The 23,179-nt window shown below is 35.4% G+C and overlaps 2 protein-coding genes across 5 annotated transcripts; one reads left to right on the forward strand and one right to left on the reverse strand.

The window, feature by feature from the left end:
• Nucleotides 1-3: 3 nt before the first annotated feature.
• LOC128608015 (CMRF35-like molecule 5) lies at nucleotides 4-10,447 on the reverse strand. 3 transcript variants are annotated; one of them, XM_053625369.1, is made up of 8 exons: nucleotides 9,481-10,447; nucleotides 7,776-7,871; nucleotides 7,615-7,667; nucleotides 3,048-3,386; nucleotides 2,706-2,777; nucleotides 2,217-2,288; nucleotides 1,749-1,821; nucleotides 4-1,044 (listed from the first exon to the last, which is right to left on the reverse strand). In XM_053625369.1, the coding sequence occupies exons 4-8, from the start codon at nucleotides 3,367-3,369 to the stop codon at nucleotides 846-848; spliced, it is 738 nt and encodes a 245-aa protein (XP_053481344.1). In that variant the 5' UTR covers nucleotides 3,370-3,386; nucleotides 7,615-7,667; nucleotides 7,776-7,871; nucleotides 9,481-10,447; the 3' UTR covers nucleotides 4-845. The 3 variants fall into 3 exon arrangements, with proteins under 3 accessions (XP_053481344.1, XP_053481343.1, XP_053481345.1); XM_053625368.1 differs by lacking the exons at nucleotides 7,615-7,667; nucleotides 7,776-7,871; XM_053625370.1 differs by lacking the exons at nucleotides 7,615-7,667; nucleotides 7,776-7,871; nucleotides 9,481-10,447 and adding an exon at nucleotides 3,974-4,292 and having other exon boundaries at nucleotides 851-1,030.
• si:ch73-170d6.2 (uncharacterized) lies at nucleotides 8,287-23,085 on the forward strand. Of its 2 annotated transcripts, none has more exons than XM_053625366.1 (5): nucleotides 8,287-9,026; nucleotides 11,892-12,025; nucleotides 14,024-14,084; nucleotides 15,188-15,321; nucleotides 20,994-23,085. In XM_053625366.1, the coding sequence occupies exons 2-5, from the start codon at nucleotides 11,932-11,934 to the stop codon at nucleotides 22,676-22,678; spliced, it is 1,974 nt and encodes a 657-aa protein (XP_053481341.1). In that variant the 5' UTR covers nucleotides 8,287-9,026; nucleotides 11,892-11,931; the 3' UTR covers nucleotides 22,679-23,085. The 2 variants fall into 2 exon arrangements, with proteins under 2 accessions (XP_053481341.1, XP_053481342.1); XM_053625367.1 differs by having other exon boundaries at nucleotides 15,191-15,321.
• Nucleotides 23,086-23,179: the final 94 nt, after the last annotated feature.

Raw genomic sequence — 23,179 nt, forward strand, 5'->3', positions numbered from 1 at the left:
ACACTAAGTAGGAGGAAGCAGTGATGTAACCGCTACAGGAGCAAGTTTTTTAAGCAAGTTTCTATGAAAACTATTTTGAATCTGGGTTGTTTTTTGTTTTTTTTTGTTTTTTTTTTTGCTATTAAAATGTCTTAAAAATGGCATGGTTATATTGAATGAGTCTATAAGTTTATTTTTCCATGAACATAAATGTTATAATATAAACAGTATTTGGTATATAATTTATACTGTATAACAAAGATTACACCGTGGTTGAAAATTTAGTTTGTTTTTTTGCTTGTTTACAAAATATTAAGTTCTCTATCTTTTCCAATAAAGGAATGTACTGCCATCTTTCGGCGAAATTTAAGTATTAACATCCATGATACTTGGACATAAATTTCAGTTTTTAAATGTAGGTACACCAAACCTTTTTTGGATGATGGTTACCTCTGCTCTTAATATAAAAAGTAGCTCTTAGTTGCTTTAATGTATGAGACACCAATAATGTGTAGCTCATAGAAAACACCACATATAGTTTTTTGTTCAATTTTATTTGTTCTCACAGTGCACCTACAAAAAGTGGCTGAAATCAGGGAACAATTTTCAGAAGTTAGGAAACTATAGTATCAGTTTGTGGTCAGTAATGATGGGCTCTTGGTTAAGCTTAACGTGCATTCAGTTTGCATATGAACAACATGCACGTGGGTTTGCACAAGGGCCACATGTCACCATGATAAAATAAGCCTCAAAGTCACATCGAAAGTACTGGGTAGAAGCGTAAGTGTCAAATGGTGACAGGATGTTTTAGAAACCTCAGGCCTCTGTATCTGTTCCCGTAACACACCACAGGTCTGGTCTGACTTTCAGCTAGTTGTTTGGAGAACTGGAACAATGTTATGAGCTAACAGTTTAAATATGTGAGCAAGACAGAATAAGCTATAGGCAGCAGTCAAGAGTGAGTGTGAGTGTGTGTGTGCGCGTGTGTGGACTAGCATCTCATCCAGGGTGTATTCCAGCCTTGCTCCCAGTGTTCCGGTTTGCTGTGATCCTGACCAGAATAAACTGGTTAATGAAGTTGATGATGAGAAAGAAAAAGAGTAATCAAAGAAAAATTTCTTTAAACACTTATATGCTTTAATGAATCAGACACCAACATAATGCTAAGACCCTACAGAACATTAACTCTGGTCTTTTGTTCAAGGTGAACAAATCATTTCACCATGGAGCTTCTCACAGTTCAGTCACTTTCTGTAAATCTAATCCAGGAAAATTTACTCACAATTTAGGAAACATAAGAAGCATTTTTCAGTAAGTGAACACAGGCTTTCAGTTAAGAACAACACAGTAATGTTAAGCATTTTAAATGTTAATAATTTCTTTATTCAAGAACCAAATTTGATTACTAAGCAGGCAGTTAAGAATATTATTTAAATGCAAGTGATTAGTCAATACTGGAAAATAAGAAACAGAACAGAGCAATCAATAAAGAAAAACATGGGGATAAAGAATGTTTAGTTTGAGTTGTGGGTGACACCTTTTCATATGAAGTAGTATTAAGAAATAAATATCTATATTGAACATTTTTATAAGAAATTCTTGTGCACTCCCTCTTTTTCAAGAAAAGGATCTAAATATTCCATACAGTGATTGAATTTGCATCTAATTATTAATCCAACTATTCCTTTGCTGATGTTTCTAATTGGTTAACAGAAACATAATAAGGAGTTTACTAGTTGGAGTGTAGCAAATATGCGTTTATGTCCTACATGCAGTACTTGATATCATTGTGAGGGCTTTGATTCTGCCTCGACACTGGATCACAAGTGGACACAGTAGGAGCTGAGGAGAATAAAAAGAACCATAAAGACATCTGAAGCTGCAGAACAGTTCAGACCAAGACATGGATGTAACCTTTAACTTAAGGTGCCAAGCAGACAAACAAATCTATTGTTAATTAATGTTACTTCATACACTTAAATACACATTACTATTTATTCTAACAGGGTGGGATTCATTCATCTGCTGCTTGCCAGCTTAATTCTGATCACATATAGAGTCATATTTTGTTTACAAATAACAGCACAAGGTTATTTAATCTATAAGTCTATTGTGTTTGACATCAACTACTTAAAGTATCTGGCATAATACTTGCACAGTGCTGCTATTTGGTTAACAGAAACTTAGTAAGTAATATCCTATTTGGGGAGTACAGAATTGGTGTTTATTTCTTCTACCTGCAGTAGCTGTTATCATTGTGGAGGCATCGGATTGCTCTGTAGCTTCAGGACTTTGATTCTGTCTCGACACTAGAGCAGGAGTAGACACAGTAGGAACAACTTAGGATTGATATGAAACCATAAGAAACATGTATTATAGTTCAGACCAAGTCATGGATGTAACCTTTAACTTAAGGTGCCAAGCAGACAAACAAATCTATTGTTAATTAATGTTACTTCATACACTTAAATACACATTACTATTTATTCTAACAGGGTGGGATTCATTCATCTGCTGCTTGCCAGCTTAATTCTGATCACATATAGAGTCATATTTTGTTTACAAATAACAGCACAAGGTTATTTAATCTATAAGTCTATAGTGTTTGACATCAACTACTTAAAGTATCTGGCATAATACTTGCACAGTGCTGCTATTTGGTTAACAGAAACTTAGTAAGTAATATCCTATTTGGGGAGTACAGAATTGGTGTTTATTTCTTCTACCTGCAGTAGCTGTTATCATTGTGGAGGCATCGGATTGCTCTGTAGCTTCAGGACTTTGATTCTGTCTCGACACTAGAGCAGGAGTAGACACAGTAGGAACAACTTAGGATTGATATGAAACCATAAGAAACATGTATTATAGTTCAGACCAAGTCATGAATTGATTAAACTTTCAACTTAATGCCTCAAGCAGAATGTTGTAAAATTACTTATATAATATAATATAATATATACACATTACTGTGTTAATTGACTTGCTGCTTGCCACATCATCTTAAATTTGATTATAACTATTCACATCTTATTTGTGACTAAGATCAACAATACCTAAGTCATGTATACCTTCACTGACAGTAAGCTTTACTATAGTTAACTTGTCTTTGCCCCATGTATCCATTCCACAGTAATAAACTCCAGAGTCATTTAATGTGAGGTGTCTGATGGTGACAGAGAAGCTACGTGCAGACAGAGTGTTTACTGCAGAGTATCTTTCCTTAGAGACAACCGTATCAGCCTTCACAGATTTAATTAGTACATCAAAAGGAGAGCATGGATCACGACAGAAGTACATGGGTGTATATTGATATCCAGCAGGGTATTTACAGGAGATATCCACACTGCCTCCTTCTGTTCCAGTAAAAACACTTTCAGCCTTGCTCTTCATTGTCACACATATCAGAACTAAAAACACAGATAAACATTGTAAATGCTTGCTCAGTGTAACTGTTAAACAACAAACGAGATGTGTTAATAATAATAATAATAATAATAATAATAATAATAATAATAATAAACAATTAAATAAAGTTGTTATATTAAATTCACTGAATGCTTTATATAGGCATTACTTTCCCTGTATTTACTAAAAAGAAAACTGAGTTTTAATATTTTGCAAGTTACAAAAGTCTTGAAGTGACACATGACCATCTTGTCACTTAAAGGTGCTGTAGGATTGTTTCCGACGCATGAGATCCAAACAAGACACACTTCCAGTCTAGTACTGCTTTTATATACTTCACATATACATATACATACATATATCATTTATACATACTTTTATATGGGTTTGATTTAAATACTAATCAAACCCACACTCCACATAGTGGTAAACAGTGGAATTACAACAGACATTCAATTTTTTAAAAAAGTGTTTCAAATCCTTCAATTATAAGAGACATCATTAATATTAACTCTTCAAAAGTCAATATTAGTTAAATAGTAATGAAAATGTGCATTTATCCAACAAAAAGGATCAACAATTAATTTACCTTGGAAAAGGGATAAAGTCCACAGAAATCTTTGCATTATTTTCTGCACATCACCAGCCTTCTTACTAAACTCAGCACAGTGTGATATATACATGTTTAGTCTTTTCTAAAATGTTGTGTCTTGTCTATGCGGTAAGCTGCACGATGTAGGAGGCAGCAGAGGAGGTCTGAGAGATCACTTCTGGTTCCTCACAATAAGCAGGAGGAAGCAGTGATTTATCCATTACAGGAAGGAAACAGGTGATACATAAGAAGTCCAACTGAACACATTTTATTCTTTGTTGTTTGAGCAAGTTTCTATAAAAACTGAAATATTTTGAATCTGTTTTGTTTTTGTTTGTTTGTTTTTAAATGCCTTAAAATGGTATGGTTAAATTTACTGAGTCTATAAGTTGTTTTTCCCATGAACATAAATGTAATAATACAAACAGTATTTGGTATATAATTTATACAGTATAACAAAGATTACACCGTGGTTGAAAATTTTTATTATTTTTTGCTTGTTTACAAAATGTAAAGTTCTCTATCTTTTCCAATAAAGGTATGTACTGCCATCTTTCGGCGAAATCTAGGTATTACATTCATGAAACTTGGAGATACCGATACCACTTTATGACAATGTGACGTAGCCTAAGCTCTCGTCAGTTGAGCAGGTAGTCGGAAGAGGAGCAATGTCAGCAATTTGGACATATTTTAAGTGATGATGATAAAAGTAGAGCAGACTGCAAACTATGCTCTGCTAAACTGTCAAGAGGAGGGGTAAAAAAAAATAGCTCATTTAACACAAGCCATTTGATTAAACATCTAAAGAACAAACATAACGCCGAGTGCAAAGAGTTTGCTAATGCTAGTGTAAGAGGGGTTAAGGAGAATTCGCGAAGGTCCAATCTCTAAATGGGTTCGAATAATGCAGGCATACACACGCAGAAATAAAGCTTTTACTAACTTTATTGTCAGAGCTACATTTCCTCATGGATCACTGACATGAACCTTTTCGCGCTCGCCCCTTGCTCATGTCCGCCGACCCCACCATGAACTCAGTACGTCACTCGCACAAGCGCAACAACACTATGTGTCATACTCAACACAATTATACTGAAATATAAATGAGTCATAACATCAGCCCATCCATCCATCCATCTTCAACCACTTACTCCTTTTTCAGGGTCGCGGGGGAACCTGGAGCCTATCCCAGGAAGCATCGGGCACAAGGCAGGGTACACCCTAGGCAGGGTACACCCTGGACAGGGTGCCAGTCCAGCGCAGGGCACAATCACATACACACTCACATACCCATTCATACACTACGGACACTTTAGACACGCCAATCAGCCTACCATGCATGTCTTTGGACTGGGGGAGGAAACCGGAGCACCCGGAGGAAACCCCCGCAGCACGGGAGAACATGCAAACTCCGCACACATATATCCTGAAATGTTAATTGTCAAATGCTAATTTCTCAAATGGTAATGAAAATCTGCATTTAACTAGCGAATGATTAAATTATTATGATACTGATATACATAACCTTAATATATACTAATTATGTATGCTAATACCAATGTCAGAAAAATACTGGCCTGTGCTATGCAGCATGTAAAACATTTTAGATGGTTGTACTACATGTGTAAAATTTTAACTAGTAAACACCAATAAGAAAGCTATTTATATCTTAATAGCCTTTACTGGTACTAATTTTATACACACAGTGCTGTCAACATGTTGGATAAAGGAATTCTTCAAACATAAGTTGTGTTGCTTTTTCAGGCTATATTTGCAAGATTACAATGTAGGCTTCAAGACATTGATGATGGCAGCCATCCTGATGGCCACACTGTAACCATCTGGACCCAACTTCAGTGGGCTCTCACCTCTAAAAAACATTTCTCAGGTCAAAGGGAAACTTCCCTAACCAGTATACATTATCATAAAAGACAGTAATTATTACTGTGGAAGCAGTTGTAATGCCTATAATATCTGTCTTTGTGTAGCACCAGGTTTTGAAACTCTGAAGGAGTATCTTTCACTTTCCATTACTGTATTTTCCATACAAAGCATTGTATTCAAGTTATGGTGGGTTTTGTTTCATCTACTAAAAGTATTTGGAGTAGGCCCAGTAATAATACAAACAGTGTGCAGGGTATTAAGACATTTCTGAGTGTGTTTCTCCAAATAAATCTAACAGTCTGAGCTGAGTTGATTTGACCCAAGGAGCTGGGCTGAGGCGTCGGGTGGGGGAGGGGTGCATTGTTTCAATTGTCAGTGAAAATGACCCAGCCACCACCCAAAAACTACACAGGACCTTTCACTTTCTATTTCTTAGAAATCATTGAATCCAGGGTAGGAAGGGTTCTGCTCGATCTATTATGTGTAATGAGTAACTAAGTATTTCTCCCCTGAATGTCCATATGTCTTAAGGATTACAATTAAAATGAACACTGGCCTATCAATTCATAGTTTATATTACACAAAATATATCATAAACAAGCAAAAGTTAGTTCTCGGGCCCTTGGTGAATAATTGCATTTATTATTTTTTTTCTTGTCTCACACTAAATAAATAGCACCTAAATCTTTTTTTCTGGTAATAATAACTTAATATTAACAATATTAATGAGTAAAATTGTGTTTTTGTTTTTGATACATTTAGAACCAATGATCCTCCTTTTCCTAATAATTTGTCTTCCACCAACTTAAATTTTTCTGCCAAATTCCATTTTCTTAAAATTACCCAAATTAACGCTTGTATCTGTAATAAGTATTCAACTTATAAAATATATTAAGTCACTGCTTAGATACAGCTTATTTCTATTTGACATACTATGAATGTGTGCAATTCAGAATATATTGTAAAAAGATTATTCAATTAATTGCTGCTGAATCATTTATTTAAAGATAAAAGTTCATAAGCATTTATTTGCACCAACTATGTAAGTAAAAAACCAAGTGTAGCATAGTACATGATCACTGGTTCTTCCCAAAAAGGGAGGGTCCTACAGGGCCTATATAAACAGACTGTACTGACCGGTGCCTTGAATTGTGGATCGCCTACCAGGTAAATGTTCCTTAATTTCGTTTCATTCATCTTTTTAGTTATATTTAACAAAACACATTTGATTTTCCTGAACATTTAGACTAAATGAAATTAAACTGTTAGTCTGTCGGCCAATATTCGAGGCAGGGCTTCTCTTAAATTGAATTACATTATATTAGTTTAATGCTCTTTACATTCTGTGGCATTAAGGTGTGAACTGGAACAAGACACAAAAACGTAATGACCTTTAATTTCAGTAGATACTTTATAAGCAAATAAGAACTGTAATTGTATTACTTGTAAATCAGTGTATCTTAAAATGTGCTTATTGCCTAACAAACTGTTATGAACCATGCTTTGTAATATCTAGCACAATCTATGCTTTATATTCTCAAAAAATAAGTAAATGGGTAAAAAAAAAAAAAGGTAAAAAAATGGTAGTAAAATGTGTTTTTGTTGATAATTAGCTAAATATTAATCTCACACTTAATATCCTGTAAAAAAAAAAATACTGCAACAAAAATGTAAACATAATTGTGTTTAAAAATGGTATACTTGTTCTTAAATATCACATAATAATAGTAAATAGATGTGGTTAGGTGTGCTACCTCAATGTCCATTAAAATCTGATGCATCTGCTGGCACTTGGTCAGGTGACTTTCTTGCAACAAAGTGATTAAATTTTACTTCAATATTGGGGTAATGTAGTATTTATAATATTGATTGATAGATTTCTATATTGGGGTTATATATATACATAAATAACTACCTGGATAAATCCAGATGGATCACCAGTCCTTCACAGGGCAACACTCACTCACCCACACATTCACATGGAGCAATTTAGCTTAGCCAATCTGCCTATCTGCATGTTTTTGGACAGTGAAACCAGAGAACCAGGAGGGAGTTCACACAAACATGAAAAAGTCCACACAGTCAGTAACCCGAGCTCAGGATCAAGCCAGGAACCCTGGATGTGCGAGCCAGTTCATATTTCACTCAGTTAAGGATTACAGTTAAAATGTACTAACCCCATTTCCATAAATTTTGGGATTTTTTCTAATATGCAATAAAAACAAAAATCTGTGACTTGTGAAGTCTCTTGAAACTTTAATTAACTGACAAAAGTACAAAGAAAAGATATTCAATGTTTTTACTGACCAACTTAATTTTATTTTGTAAATATAAACAAACTTTAGAATTTGATGCCTTCAACACACTCAAAAAAGTTGGGATGGAGGCATGTTTACCACTATGTTACATCACCCTTCCTTTTAATTATACTTTGTAATCATTTAGGATGCCATGTTTGTCAACTGTCTTTCTGACAGTGGAGTCATGAACAGTGAACTTTATTCTTTAAATTAGCTAAATTAATCCTTGTATCTGTATTGAGGGTCTAAATGTGTCAAATAACACAGGGCTCTAACAGGGCTTTAGTTTAATAGTTGTCCTAGACCCTGGTCTTTTCATACTAACATGACTAAATAAAACTTCACATTAACCTTGATGTTGATTGTTTTATATATTTTTTTTCATTATATGTGTCGGAAAGTACCTTTCACTTTCTATTTCTTGGAAATCATTGACTTCAGGGTAGGAAGGGTTCTGCTTGATCTATTATGTGTAATGAGTAAGTATATCTCCCCACAATGTGCATATTTCACTCAGTTAAAGATTACAATTAGAATGTACACTGGAATATCAAATAATAGTTTATACTAAACAAAATATATGAAGCAAAAGTAAGTTCATGGCACTTGCTAAATTATTGCATTTATTTTTTTTTTTTCTTTTTTGGTGTCTAAACCTTGAAAAATGATGGTATGGTATTTATCAGTTTAGGTTGTTTATAAATAATAATAATTTGCTTTTCCAAAATAATGTTTCTGATGCATAAACTAAGTGTAGCATAGTACAGGATCACTAGTTCTTTCCAAAAAGGGAGGGTCCTACAGGGTCTATATAAACAGACTGTACTGGGCAAGATCAGTGCCTTGAATTGTGGATTGCCTACCAGGTAAGTGTTCCTTTACTTCGTCTCATTCATCTTTTTAGTTATATTTAACAAAATACATTTGATTTTCCTGAACATTTTGACTAAATGAAATTTAATTGTTAGTCTGTGGGCCAATATTCCCCAATATGAGTTCCTTCAACTGGTTACCATAGTAACATAGGTGGCGCAACTAACATTCCACTTTTCCCAACAAACCAGCTTTCTTGCTGCTAAAATTAAACATTCTGGAGGGAGAGCAATCTTATATGAAATTCACCAGTGTATATATGCATCATATCCTACGAGATGAAGGAGAAGCAGTATGTGCTCGACTATCTATCTGCAGCAAAAGCACAAGCGCCAATTAGCTTAGCGCTTTTAAAGCTTATTATTATTATTATTATTATTATTAATAATAATAATAATAATAATAATAATAATAATAATAATAATAATAATAATGAAACACACTCACTGTTTGTTGCAATTGAGCAAAATCCCGTTGTGGCTCCTATCTCAGTAAGTGACCGTCACCATCAGGGTCTCATTAACTATATTTTCGATGGTGACCGGAAGCCGGACCGAAGCTCTGCGGCCGTGGCCTCCGTGTTTCCTGGGTGAAGTGTCCGGCTTGGTGTTGCTCATTCCCGGGCGCCGAAGCAGCGACAAGCTGGGATTTTGCTCGATTGCAACAAAAAAGTGTGTTTTTATGTATTATTTATTTATTTAATTATTTGTTTTCTGCTTTAAACCTGCTAAGATCTTAAACTAGGCTACGCTAAGCTAATTGGCTACTGCCACAATGGTGCCTCTTCAGCTAGTGAGCAGGGGGTGGCCAGGGATGACGTGCGCTCTACTGTCTTCACTCCCATTGGTAGTTGCTGCACCAAGTCGCTCCAGATTTGCATAAAGTTAAACTTTTTTCAACTTCCTAAGTCTCTGGACACGCCCACATCCCGCCACCACCCAAACACTACATAAGACCTTTCACTTTCTATTTGTCAGAAATAATTGAATTCAGTGTAGGAAGGGTTCTGCTTGATCTACGTGTGTAATGAGTAACTAAGCATTTCTCCCCAGAATGTTCATATTTCACTCAGTTAAGTATTACAGTTAAAATGTACTAACCCCATTTCTATAAAATTTGAGATTTTTTGTAATGTGCAATAAAAACAAAAATCTGTGACTTGTGAATTCTCTTGTAACTTTAATTAACTGACAAAAGTACAAAGAAACGATATTAAATGTTTTTACTGATGGCTCCCCCCCCCATTTTCCCCCACTATATGTCAGAAAGTTCCTTTCACTTTCCATTTGTTATGAGGATGTGTTTCTCCCCACAATGTGCATATTTCACTCAGTTAAAGATTACAATTAAAATGTACACTGGAATATCAAATAATAGTTTATATTGAACAATATAGCATAAGGAAGCAAAAGTAAGTTCATGGCACTTGCTAAATTATTGAATTTATTTATTTTGGTGTCTAAACCTTGAAAAATGATGGTATGGTATTTATCAGTTTGGGTTGTTTAAAAATAATAATAATTATCTTTTTCAAAATAACGTTTCTGATGTAATTAGAATCACAGATCTTCCTTTTCTTACTAATTTGTCTTCCACCAACTTCAATTTTTCTGCCAAATTAATTTTTTATAAATTAGCCAGATTAACCCTTGTATCTGTAATAAGTATTTAAATGTATAAAATATATTAAGTCACTGCTTAGCTACAGCTTATTTCTATTTGTCATGCTGTGAATGTGTGCATTTCAAAGTATATTGTAAAAAGATTATTCACTTAATTTCTGTTGAATCAGTTTCGTAAATATAAAAGTTCATAAGCATTTATTTACGCCTCCTATGTAAGTAAAAAAACCCAAAAAACTAAGTGTAGCATAGTACAGGATCACTGGTTCTTTCCAAAAAGGGAGGGTCCTACAGGGCCTATATAAACAGACTGTACTTGGCAGTGACTTGAATTGTGGATCGCCTGTTGGACAAGTGTTCCTTAATTTAGTTTCATTCATCTTTTTAGTTATATTTTACAAAATACATGTGCTTTTTCTGAACATTTAGACTAAATGAAATTTAATTGTTAGTTTGTGCACCAATATTCCAGGAAAGGGCTTCTATTAAATTGAACTACATTGTATTAGTTTAATGCTCTTTACATTCAGTGGCATTAAGGTGTGAACTGGAACAAGACACAAATACGTAATGACTTTCAGTAGATACTTTTTAAGCAAATAAGAACTGTAATTGTATTACTAGTAAATCAGTGTATATGTGCTTAAAATGTGCTTATTGCCTAACAAAATGTTATGAGCCAGGCTCTGTAATATCTAGCACAATCTAGGCCTTATATTTTCAAAAATAAGTCATGGCACCCTTGTTAATGGTGGGTAAAAATGTTAGTAAAATGTTTTTGTTGATGATTAGCTAAATATTAATCTCACACTTAACATAATATCCTGTAAAAAAAAAAAAAATGGCAACAAAAATGTAAACATAATTTTTGTGTTTAAAAATGGTATACTTGTTCTTAAACATCACATAATAATAGTAAATAGATGTGGATAGGTGTGCTACCTCAGTGTCCATTAAAATCTGATGCATCTGCTGGCACTTTGTCAGGTGACTTTCTTGCAACAAAGTGATTAAATTTCCCTTGAATATTGTAATATAGTATGTATAATATTGATGTATAGATTTCAATATTGGGTAGATGTATGTATGTATGTATATGTGTATATATAATAACTAGCTGGATTAAATCCAGATGGGACACCAGTCCTTCACAGGGCAACATTCTCACACACACAGTCACATTCACCTGGAGCAATTTAGCTTAGCCAATCTGCCTATCTGCATGTTTTTGGACAGTAAGAAGAAACCAGAGACCCAGGAGGAAGTTCACACAAACATGAAAAAGTCCACACAGTCAGTAACCCGAGCTCAGGATCAAGCCAGGAACCATGGATGTGTGAGCCGGCCATGCCGTACTAAGCACCAATCAGGTAAACATACCTTAATTTTGCTTCCTTCATCATATAAGTAGTATATAGCAAAACATTGAATAAAACCTTGATTTTCCTTAACATTTAATGAAATTTAATTGCTAGCCAGTGGGGCAATATCCAAGGGCATTGCTTCTACACCAAGTAGCACAGTAACACCCTTTTGCTTCACAAACATTCACCAAATGGTGGAATCCAGAAATGTAAACAATAATCTCATAATAATTTTTCTTTATTATCTGTTAACGTCTGTTATGCCACATCATTGTTGACTTTTCATTTCTTAAGGTCAGAAGGAAAATTTGAATATACTCATTCTAATACATTATATAAATCATGCAGTGGGGTCCAAAAGTCTGAGACCACATTGATAATCTGGGAGTTTTCTTTTATGTAAAACTGTAAATACACTGAAAGTTTTAGAATTTTGAAGATTCTAAAACTAAAAAGGAAATATGCAACATCTTGACTATTCAATATTTAAGATGTTGCACAATGTCTAGGTCACTATTTACAACCCCAATTCCAAAAAAGTTGAGATGCTGTGTAAAAGGTAAATAAATGTACATAAAAACAGAATGCAATGATTTGCAAATCTCATAAACCCATGTTATTCACAATAGAAAATAAATATATCAAATGTTTAAACTGGGTAATTGTACCATTTTAAGAAAAAAATAAGGTAATTTTGAATTTGATGTCTGCAATCCATCTCAAAAAGGTTGGGACAGGGGCAACAAAATGCTGGAAAAGTCAATGTTACTAAAAAGAAATAGCTAGAGGTTAAAACGGATGTTTTAAACAGATCAGTAACATGATTGGGTATAAAAAAAAGAGTACCTTAGAGCAGGAGAGTCTTTCAGAAGTAAAGATAGGCAGAGGTTCACCAATCTGTAAAAAAAAAAAACAACAAAAAAAAAACCGTATCTACAATTTGTGGAACAATTTCAGAATAATGTTCCTCAACGTAAAATTGTGAAGACTTTGAACATCTTATCATCTACAGTACATAATATCATCAAAAAATTCTGAGAATCTGGAAAAATCTCTGTGCGCAAGGGACAAGGGAAAATTACAGAGCCCCCCTAGTGTCAGGTGGAGGAGAAAAAAAAAAAACAGCTATGTGTAATCCGTACCCTCGGTTTTGTAAACCGGGCGCGCACCGCGTTAAAGTTGGGTTTACATTGGACATTCGCTATACTTTCGAGCTTCTCTCTTCTGTTTCTCAAGAAATAAACAAACAAAAAGGACATAATGTGTATTGTCTGAATAACAAGCATTGAGTGGACATAGAACCAATACAACTGAATATATTTTTTAATTTTCTCCCGTTAAAGCTTTGGGAAGCGCAATTCATCGGCGCAGTCAGTAAGAAACCGTCTAAAAAGTGTATGACTTTGGCAACTGTATAAGATTTTTATTTGGCACAATAAGTTTATGTGTAATATAAAGGTATATCATTAATAATATATATGCTATAAAAAATTATTTATCCATACTGTATCCTAACTTTGCAATAAGTTAGATATCCTGTTAAGTAGACGACTATAAACTTAGTAGAATCTTATACAATTGCCCAGGCTATGCACTTTTTAGACGGTCTCTTACTGACTCCATTACTATAAGGCGCTGATGACCTACGTTTCCGCTTCCGCGGGCTTTAACGGGAGAAAATTTAAAAATACATTCAGTTGTATTGGTTCTATGTCCACTCAATTCACATTATTCAGACAATATACATTATGTCCTTTTTGTTTGTTTATTTCTTGAGAAATAGAAGAGAGGAGCTCGAATGTACAGCAAATGTCCAATATAAACCCAACTTTAACGCAGTGCAAGCGGTTTACAAAATCGAGAGCACGGATTACACACGGCTGTTTTTTTTTGTTGCTGTTTTTTTTTTTTAACCTAGCACTAGGGGGGCTCCGTAGAAAATCAATATTGCATGCCCATGATCTTAAAGATAAAAGTTCATAAGCATTTATTTGCTCTTCCTAGGCCTACATAAACAGACTGTACTGGCCAAAACCAGTGCCTTAAATTGTGGATCGCCTAGCAGGTAAGTGTTCCTTTATTTCGTCTCATTCATCTTTTTAGTTATATTTAACAAAATACATTTGATTTTCCTGAACATTTATATTAAATGAAATTGAATTGTTAATCTATGGGCCAATATCCCCCAATAGGCGTTCCTTCAACTGGTTACCATAGTAACATAGGTAGCGCAACTATCATTCCACTTTTCACAACAAACCAGCTTTCTTGCTGCTAAAAATTAAACATTCTGGAGGGAGAGCAATCTTATATCAAATTCACCAATGTATATATGCATCATATACTACGAGATGAAGGAGAAGCCGTATGTGCTCGGTTATCTACCTGCAGCAAAAGCACAAGCGCCAATTGGCTTAGCGCTTTTAAAGCATAATAATAATAATAATAATAATAATGATGAAACACACTCACTGTTTGTTGCAATTGAGCAAAATCCCATTGTGGCTCCTATCTCAGTAAGTGACCGTCACCATCAGGGTGTCATTAACTATATGATCGATGGTGACTGGAAGACAGACCGAAGCTCTGCGGCCGTGGCCTCCGTGTTTCCCGGGTGAAGTGTCCGGCTTGGTGTTGCTCATTCACAGGCGCCGAAGCAGCGACAAACCGGATACTTCACCCAAGATAGGAGCTACACTGGGATTTTGCTCGATTGCAACAAAAAGTGTGTGTTTATTTATTTATTTATTTATTTATTTATTTATTTACTGATTTAAACCTGCGAAGATCCTAAACTAGGCTACGCTAAGCTAATTGGCTACTGCCACAATGGCGCCTCTTCTACTAGTGAGCAGGGGGTGGCCAGGGATGACGTGCGCTATACTGTCTTCACTCCCATTGTACACTCACTACTTTACATTGTAGCAAAGTGTCATTTCTTCAGTGTTGTCACATGAAAAGATATAATCAAATATTTACAAAAATGTGAGGGGTCTACTCACTTTTGTGAGATACTGTATGTATGTATATATGTATGTATGTATAATAACTAGCTGGATTAAATCCAGATGGGACACCAGTCCTTCACAGGGCAACATTCACACACACTCACATTCACCTGGAGCAATTTAGCTTAGCCAATCTGCCTATCTGCATGTTTTTGGACAGTAGGAGGAAACCAGAGACCCAGGAGGAAGTTCACACAAACATGAAAAAGTCCACACAGTCAGTAACCCGAGCTCAGGATCAAGCCAGGAACCCTGGGTGTGTGAGCCGGCCATGCCGTACTGAGCACCAATCAGGTAAACATACCTTAATTTTGCTACCTTCATCATATAAGTAGTATATAGCAAAACATTGAATAAAACCTTGATTTTCCTTAACATTTAATGAAATTTAATTGCTAGCCAGTGGGGCAATATCCAAGGGCATTGCTTCTACACCAAGTAGCACAGTAACACCCTTTTGCTTCATAAACTTTCACCAAATGGTGGAATCCAGAAATGTAAACAATAATCTCATAATTTTCTTTATTATCTGTTAACGTCTGTTATGCCACATCATTGTTGACTTTTCATTTCTTAAGGTCAGAAGGAAAATTTGAATATACTCATTCTAATACATTATATAAATCATGCAGTGGGGTCCAAAAGTCTGAGACCACATTGAAAATCTGGGAGTTTTCTTTTATGTAAAACTGTAAATACACTGAAAGTTTTAGAATTTTGAAGATTCTAAAACTAAAAAGGAAATATTCAACAACTTGACTGTTCAATATTTAAGATGTTGCACAATGTCTAGGTCACTATTTACAACCCCAATTCCAAAAAAGTTGAGATTCTGTGTAAAAGGTAAATAAATGTACATAAAAACAGAATGCAATGATTTGCAAATCTCATAAACCCATGTTATTCACAATAGAACATAAATATATCAAATGTTTAAACTGAGTAGTTGTACCATTTAAGAATCTCAAAAAGGTTGGGACAGGGGCAACAAAATGCTGGAAAAGTCAATGTTACTAAAAAGAAATAGCTAGAGGATAAAACGGATGTTTTAAACAGATCAGTAACATGATTGGGTATAAAAGAGTACCTTAGAGCAGGAGAGTCTTTCAGAAGTAAAGATAAGCAGAGGTTCACCAATCTGTAAAAAAAAAAAAAAAAAAAAAAAAAAAATGTACAATTTGTGGAACAATTTCAGAATAATGTTCCTCACCATAAAATTGTGAAGACTTTGAACATCCCATCATCTACAGTACATAATATCATCAAAAAATTCTGAGAATCTGGAAAAATCTCTGTGCGCAAGGGACAAGGAAAAATTAATATTGCATGCCCGTGACCTTCGGGCCCTCAGGGGGTACTGCATTAAAAACAGGTGTGATTCTGTAATGGAAATCACTGCATGGGCTCAAACACCTCCAGAACTCATTGTCTGTGAACACAGTTTGTCGTGTCATCCCCAAATGCTGGTTAAAGATATCATGCAAAGAAGAAGCCATATGTGAACATGATCCAGAAACCCCACTGTCCTCACTGGGCAAAATCTCAATTAAAATGGACTGAGGCAAAGTGGAAAACTGTTCTGTGGTCAGTTGAATCAAAATTTAATTATTTTTGGAAACAGTGGAGGTTGCGTCCTCTAAACTAAAGAGGAGAGGGACCATCCGGCTTTTTATCAGCGCTCAATTCAAAATCCTGCATCTCTGATGGTATGGGGGTGCATTAGTGCCTATGGAATGGGCAGCTTGCACATCTGGAAAGGCGCCATCAATGCTGAAAGGTATATACAGGTTTTGGAGCAACATATGATTCCATCCAATCTTTACTAAGATACTCTTTTTATACTAGTCATGTTACCAACCATTTTGCCAATTAACCTAATTAGTTACAAAATGTTTCTCTAGCTTTTTCTTTTTAGTAACTTACTTTTCCAGCCTTTGTTGCCACTGTCCCATCTTTTGTTTAGATGTGTTGCGGCCATCAAATTCAAAATGACCTTATTTTTTCTTAAAATGGTACACTTCCTCAGTTTAAATATTTGATATTTTTTATTGTGAATAACATATGGGTTTCTGAGATTTTCAAATCGTTGCATTCTGTTTTTATTTACATTTGTAAATTGTAAATCTTTCTGTAAGTCTCCATGTTGAGTGCTTTGGAATTATAAAACGATAAAGTATGAGGTCCTAACTTATTGTAATTGTGGGCCAACTGCTGGGATTTGAAGAACAAAACACTTTGGGGTATGATGTTTTAGGAAAATAATCAACTTCAGGTTGGTAACATCAATGCAGCCAAACACTGATGTCAAGTATTATTCCTGACATGGGCCAAATTGTCTTAAATATAAAGCTGGTATTATCCAGCTCCTTTTTTGTCCAAAATTACAAGACATAACGCAAGTGATCTAAAGAGCTTTAACCTATTTGAATTTATATATGATTCATTTAATTAAGTTGATTTCAAAGGCAATTATAGTACATTAAAGGGCATTTGAACTAGAATGAAACATAAGAATTTATTTTAAAGATTAAAAGTCTCTGCTTGAATGCTCTGCCATTACTGTGATTTAATGAATGAATGAATGAATGAATGAATAAATAAATAAATAAATAAAGACTTTAACCCTTTCTCACAGTACACTGGCATTCCATTCCGCAGGCTGAATGCAAATGGACTTACCAGATATTTTCAATCAGTATAAACAAATGAATTATTTTATCACTGCAAGTTTGTTGTCTTTATGATTAGTCAGGGTTAGGTTTCTGCATATAGAGTATTTTGTGTGTTTAATTTCTTGTGAGAAGGGTGATGAGAAAGGGAGGGTGTGAGCCCCCTGCTGGGCAAACAATTCGCACCTCTCCACAATAATATTGGTACAGAGAGCATGATTTTCTGATGGTAAAACATGTACAACTGCCAGAATAAAATGTAAAAAATGTAAAACATAGTACGCTAGGTAAAAAAAGAAATACTTATGAAAGCCATGCGTGTATAATTTCATATGAGCCATTAACCACTACTGTGGAGTGTGAAATCACAAATAAATTCAATGCTCAACATGGATACACTCAAAACAGGAGCAAATTCCATTCATTTGGCCTCTGATAAAAAGAGTTAAAATGCTATAGAAAAAAAATTATTATATATCTATAATTAGCTGAATAATAATTTCACACTGAAAACAACAAATCTAGCTGCAAGCAGCAATACCAGGGGTCAAGCCAATTATCAGCACCATGAGCAGCCAAAGAAGCTTTGTAACATGTTTTTGGTTAGAGTCTGATGAACAGTGTATGAGGAGTTAGAAAAAGTAAAGTTTCAGACATAAAATTTATTTTTAAAAGTAACAAAAATGGCTACTTCTTAGAATTTTTGTCCAGTAGCTGGTGCTCTTCTGAAACTGCTCTAGTAGCATCTGGGCATGATGGAGATTATACAGGGAAGTGTTCAAGAGTTATAAGCCAAAAAACCTATTGTTGCTACCTCTTGACCAGTAGGGGCAGTGTGCAGAAACGCTGCAGGAAATCTCAGGGCCAAATGGTGGACACTTACCAAGTTTCATCACAATCCCTCAGTGTTATGGAGATACAGCCTCAAGTTCAATTTTGCGTGTTCTTGGTCAAATTCATTGAAGCGCCATTCAAAAACTGTGCGGTTTATCAAAATTCTGTGAATAATTTGGTCATGAGCTCCTCTAGATCAGTGGTTCCCAAACTGGGGTGACTGAGGGGGTATGGGAGCTAACTACTGAGATTTACTGTTCATTTCATTCCACCTCACTAAATAACATTAAAATTCGAATTCATGTTTTTCTCATGCCCAAAAATAAACTTGTTCCCCCTCCAGTGTACAAACAGCAAAACTGCAATATTCTAAAGGTCAAATACATGACATCCAATCAAATTATCCTGTCTTTCACGGTCAAAACTGCATCCATTCACAGTCATGCGTCAGTGCGCATCTTACCACATGTCATTTATCGCCAGCACGCTATATGATGAAGTTAAGTAATAGCTCGTAACATTAAAATGGAGAAGTCTTCTGACAGCAGTGGCCCAGGTCCCTCTAACACCGCATCCGTAGCAAGCGTAAGTGTACCCACTGCTACTAGTCCAGTTCACGCTGACACAGACAGCGATGTATCTGAAGTTGAAACGCCATCTCTTCTTCACCAGCAACTCGCAGAAAAACCATCAAAGAGGCGCAAATATGATGAGAAATATATTTCTTTGGACTAAATTTCTGTGCAGATATTTAGAAACAAAGCATGCTACTTACTTTTTGCTAAATAAGCTTCGAGAGTTTTTTGAAAGACATTTAAGACCCTTATAACAGCGTAGGAAAACCTAAATAGTAAGGGTCTGGAAGCATCCTACATGGTGAGTTACAGAGTGGCTAAGATGGGCAAACCGCCATACTATTGTGGAGGACTTAATTCTTCCTGCTGTGGCTGATATAGCTGGTGTAATGCTTGGGGAAAAGGCCACAAGAAAAAAAAAACACAATACAGAGGATGCCATCATCAGAGAACACAGTTTAAGAGAGCGGGTAGGCAAAAGGTTTTTAAATGCCTGGGGGGATATGCCACTGTAAAAAGTTTGGGAACCACTGCTCTAGATGAAGGAAGCCAGTTTTTGTGAAAATTGGATAAACAGTCTAGGAGGAGTTCGAAAAAGTAGATTTGCAAAACAGTTAAATGGCGGACAGGAAGTTTGATCAATCATGACATAATTGGTATCATTGTTCTCGGGCATGACCCACGGAATCTAACACAGCCATTTCCATGAAAGTAGGCAAACAGTTAATAGCTATTAGCATTTTTAGAAATAGCATTATATTCAGGCGCTGTCTTGAAACTCCTTGAGTCCCTTCAGCACATGGTGCCAAAGACACACGAGTTTCGTAACGATACGCCACGTCGCCTGTAAAATACAGCATTTTATGACTAAATTCAAAATTGGCCGACATCCAAAATGGCCCACATAGAAATTTTTCATATTGTTCGATTCAGTATGCCACACTAAATCTAACGAGACCAATTTGATTTTATGACAAACTGTTCAGAAATTATAAGCAAAAAAGTGCTTTTTTTTTTCATATCTCGTGACCACTAATGGCCATCGTTCTGAAACTGAGCAGGCACCCTCAAGTCATGATGTCTATGACAAATAATTAGTTTGGTATGCCTATGCTAAAGCGTTACGGAGATATACCCTCACGTCCCTTATGGCATGCTCTCCATCTAATTCATTGAAGCACCATTCGGAAACGGTATGGTTTATCAAAATTCTTTTCTCATAAGTGTCTCTAGATGTAGGCCAATTTTTGTGCAAATTGGACAAATGGCCTAGGAGGAGTTCAAAAAAGTAGGATTTTCAGAAAATTCAGAATGGCAGAAAATTTTTCATGATGGAAAATGTGCAATCAAATCGTCTTGAGCCAAGAAATCAGAGGAAAAGTTTCATTTTTAGCAATAATGGTTCAAAAGTTATTAACATAAACATGAGTGTAACTTTGGACAGCTGGTGGTGCTAAAGGGATTTAGTTAGAGAGTCCAAATCTGCTGTATTAACACATCAGACTGTATCTGTGTGCCAAATTTCATAACTTTCCCGGAAGCAGTTCTGTGGGCTGCCATAGACTCAATAGCAGAAGAAGAAATGTAATGAAAACAATAGGGGTTCTCACCCCTTTGGGCTTGACCCCTAATAAAAAGTGTTCAAAAAAATGTTGTGAGTGTGTGAGATCTGGCAATCTGCTGGCACAGTGAAATTCTCACATGATTAGTTTTCACTTGCAGATCAGGTGTAAAAATAATTTGCTGGATAAATTCTAATACAGGGTGAACGGGATAAATATGAAATAGGATAATAAGTAAATACTCCTTCATGTGCTCACAATCGGTTTACAATCTTTTTATGATTTCTAATGTATTTCTTTTTTGCATATCATTTCATGTTTTTCAGATAACCACCAGAGCATAATGAGCAACAATATGGAAACCAAAATTAAAAATAATAACAACTACAGTATAAAAAGCACTGGTAAACCTTCAGTGTATCTACTGAATATGAAGGACACAGGAAGAGATCAGCTTCACATAAAAGACTTTGGATGTTTTTGTCAAAACAGAACTCAACAAAACAAAACAATAATGCTCCTGGGAGCCACTGGCTCTGGAAAGAGCACTCTCATTAATGGCATGATCAATTACATACTGGGAGTACAGTGGGGTGATACATGCAGATTTAAACTGATAGATGAGCAGACCAATAAAACACAAGCTGAGAGCCAGACTTCAGAGGTTACAGCATATCAGATTCACTATCAAAATGACTTCCAAGTTCCCTATTCAGTCACAATCATAGACACACCAGGGTTTGGAGACACAAGCGGAATCACAAAAGACAAGGAGATCATTGAGAAAATCAGAATGTTCTTCTCTGAAAAAGATGGCATTCTTGGTCTTGATGCTGTGTGTTTTGTGGTACAGTCAGCTTTAGCTCGACTAACCCACACCCAGAAATACATTTTTGAATCTGTTCTTTCAATCTTTGGAAAGGACATTGCAAACAATATCACCTTTATGATCACCTTTGCTGATGGGCAGAAACCTCCTGTCCTGGAGGCCATTGAAGCTGCTGATATCCCGTGTATAAAAGAGGGTGATAAAATCCTTCATTTCAAATTCAACAATTCTGCACTTTTTGCTCAGAATGAAGAGGTGGATGATGATGATGACAACTTTGATGAAATGTTCTGGAAAATGGGAAAAGGAAGCATGAAACGATTCTTTAATCACCTGGAGAAAATGGAGACCAAAAGTCTTCAGCTCACAAAAGAGGTTCTGTCTGAACGCAAACACCTGGAGACAGTTGTAACCGGAGTGCAGCCACTCATCCAAACTGGTCTGGCAAAACTTGAGGAAATCAAAATGACAACAGTAGCACTGGAACAAAACCAGAATGTCATAAAAGAAAACGAAAACTTTGAATATGAAGTTGAAGTAGAAAAGAGTAAGAAGGTTACACTTGAAAAGGGAAAATTTGTAACAAATTGCCATGGCTGCAACTTCACCTGCCATTATCCATGTGTATATTCAAACGATGCAGATAAAAGCAGATGTTCAGCAATGAAAAATGGCAACTGTAAAGTGTGTCCTGGTAAATGCCCCTGGAATGTGCATCACAACATGCAATTCAGATTTGAAACTGAAATTGTAAAACAGACGAGGACATATGCAAATCTGAAAAAGCAATATGAAGAGGCTTTGGGGAAACATATGACAATAGAGAAAATCATCGATCAGTTGGAGGAAGAATATGAAGATGTACAAGAAAAAGTCTTGCAGTTAAATGATCAACTTGCCAGGAGCCTGACACGTCTGAAGGAAATTGCTCTTCGCCCAGATCCCTTGTCCACACCAGGTTACATTGAATTACTGATCGAGTCTGAGAAGCAGATGGCCAAAGCAGGGTACAAAAAGCGCATTGCTGAGTTGGAGGAGTTAAAAGAACGTGCTTTGATTCTGGAGAAGGCGGAGAAAGGAGAACCACTTACTGAACAGGAGAAGCGTTTGAGGTCAAGGAAAACCATTGCTCAGAAATTAAATGGTGTGTATAACGATATAAAAAACTGGTTTATAACATAATTGGGAAAATAAAAAAGACCCATAGCTTTGCAGTGCTAGAATACTGTGTTGCCTGAGAGAATAATGACCTAAATCGACTGCTTTTTGCAAAGAAAATTATTCAGCTTTTTAATTGTTAGAATTTATTTTGATCTTAAATCCAGCTTAAATTCTGAGTGTACATCAGGTAATTAAAGTCAGATAAATCTTTTCTTCATTTTCAATATTCATATTACATTTGTTTTTCTTGGATTAAAGTAAATGTGATTTATTTAATTTTTTTTTTCCTGCTTAACTGCATGTTATTATAGCATAGTGTCTGCAGCAGCTTTTAAAGGCAAGTGACTAATAAAAAACGAAGATATTGCATTGTGAATTATAATATATATAATCTTTCCTTTATTTTTTTAATAAACACTGCATTAATCAATACATTTATCCATCTCTGTTGTACTTTTCAAAATATTTTCAAATATTACATACATTTTGATACTGGATTCTCCAAAGGTCATGATCTTATAT

Source organism: Ictalurus furcatus, chromosome 5 (genome assembly GCF_023375685.1).
Source record: "Ictalurus furcatus strain D&B chromosome 5, Billie_1.0, whole genome shotgun sequence".
Lineage (NCBI taxonomy): Eukaryota > Metazoa > Chordata > Actinopteri > Siluriformes > Ictaluridae > Ictalurus > Ictalurus furcatus.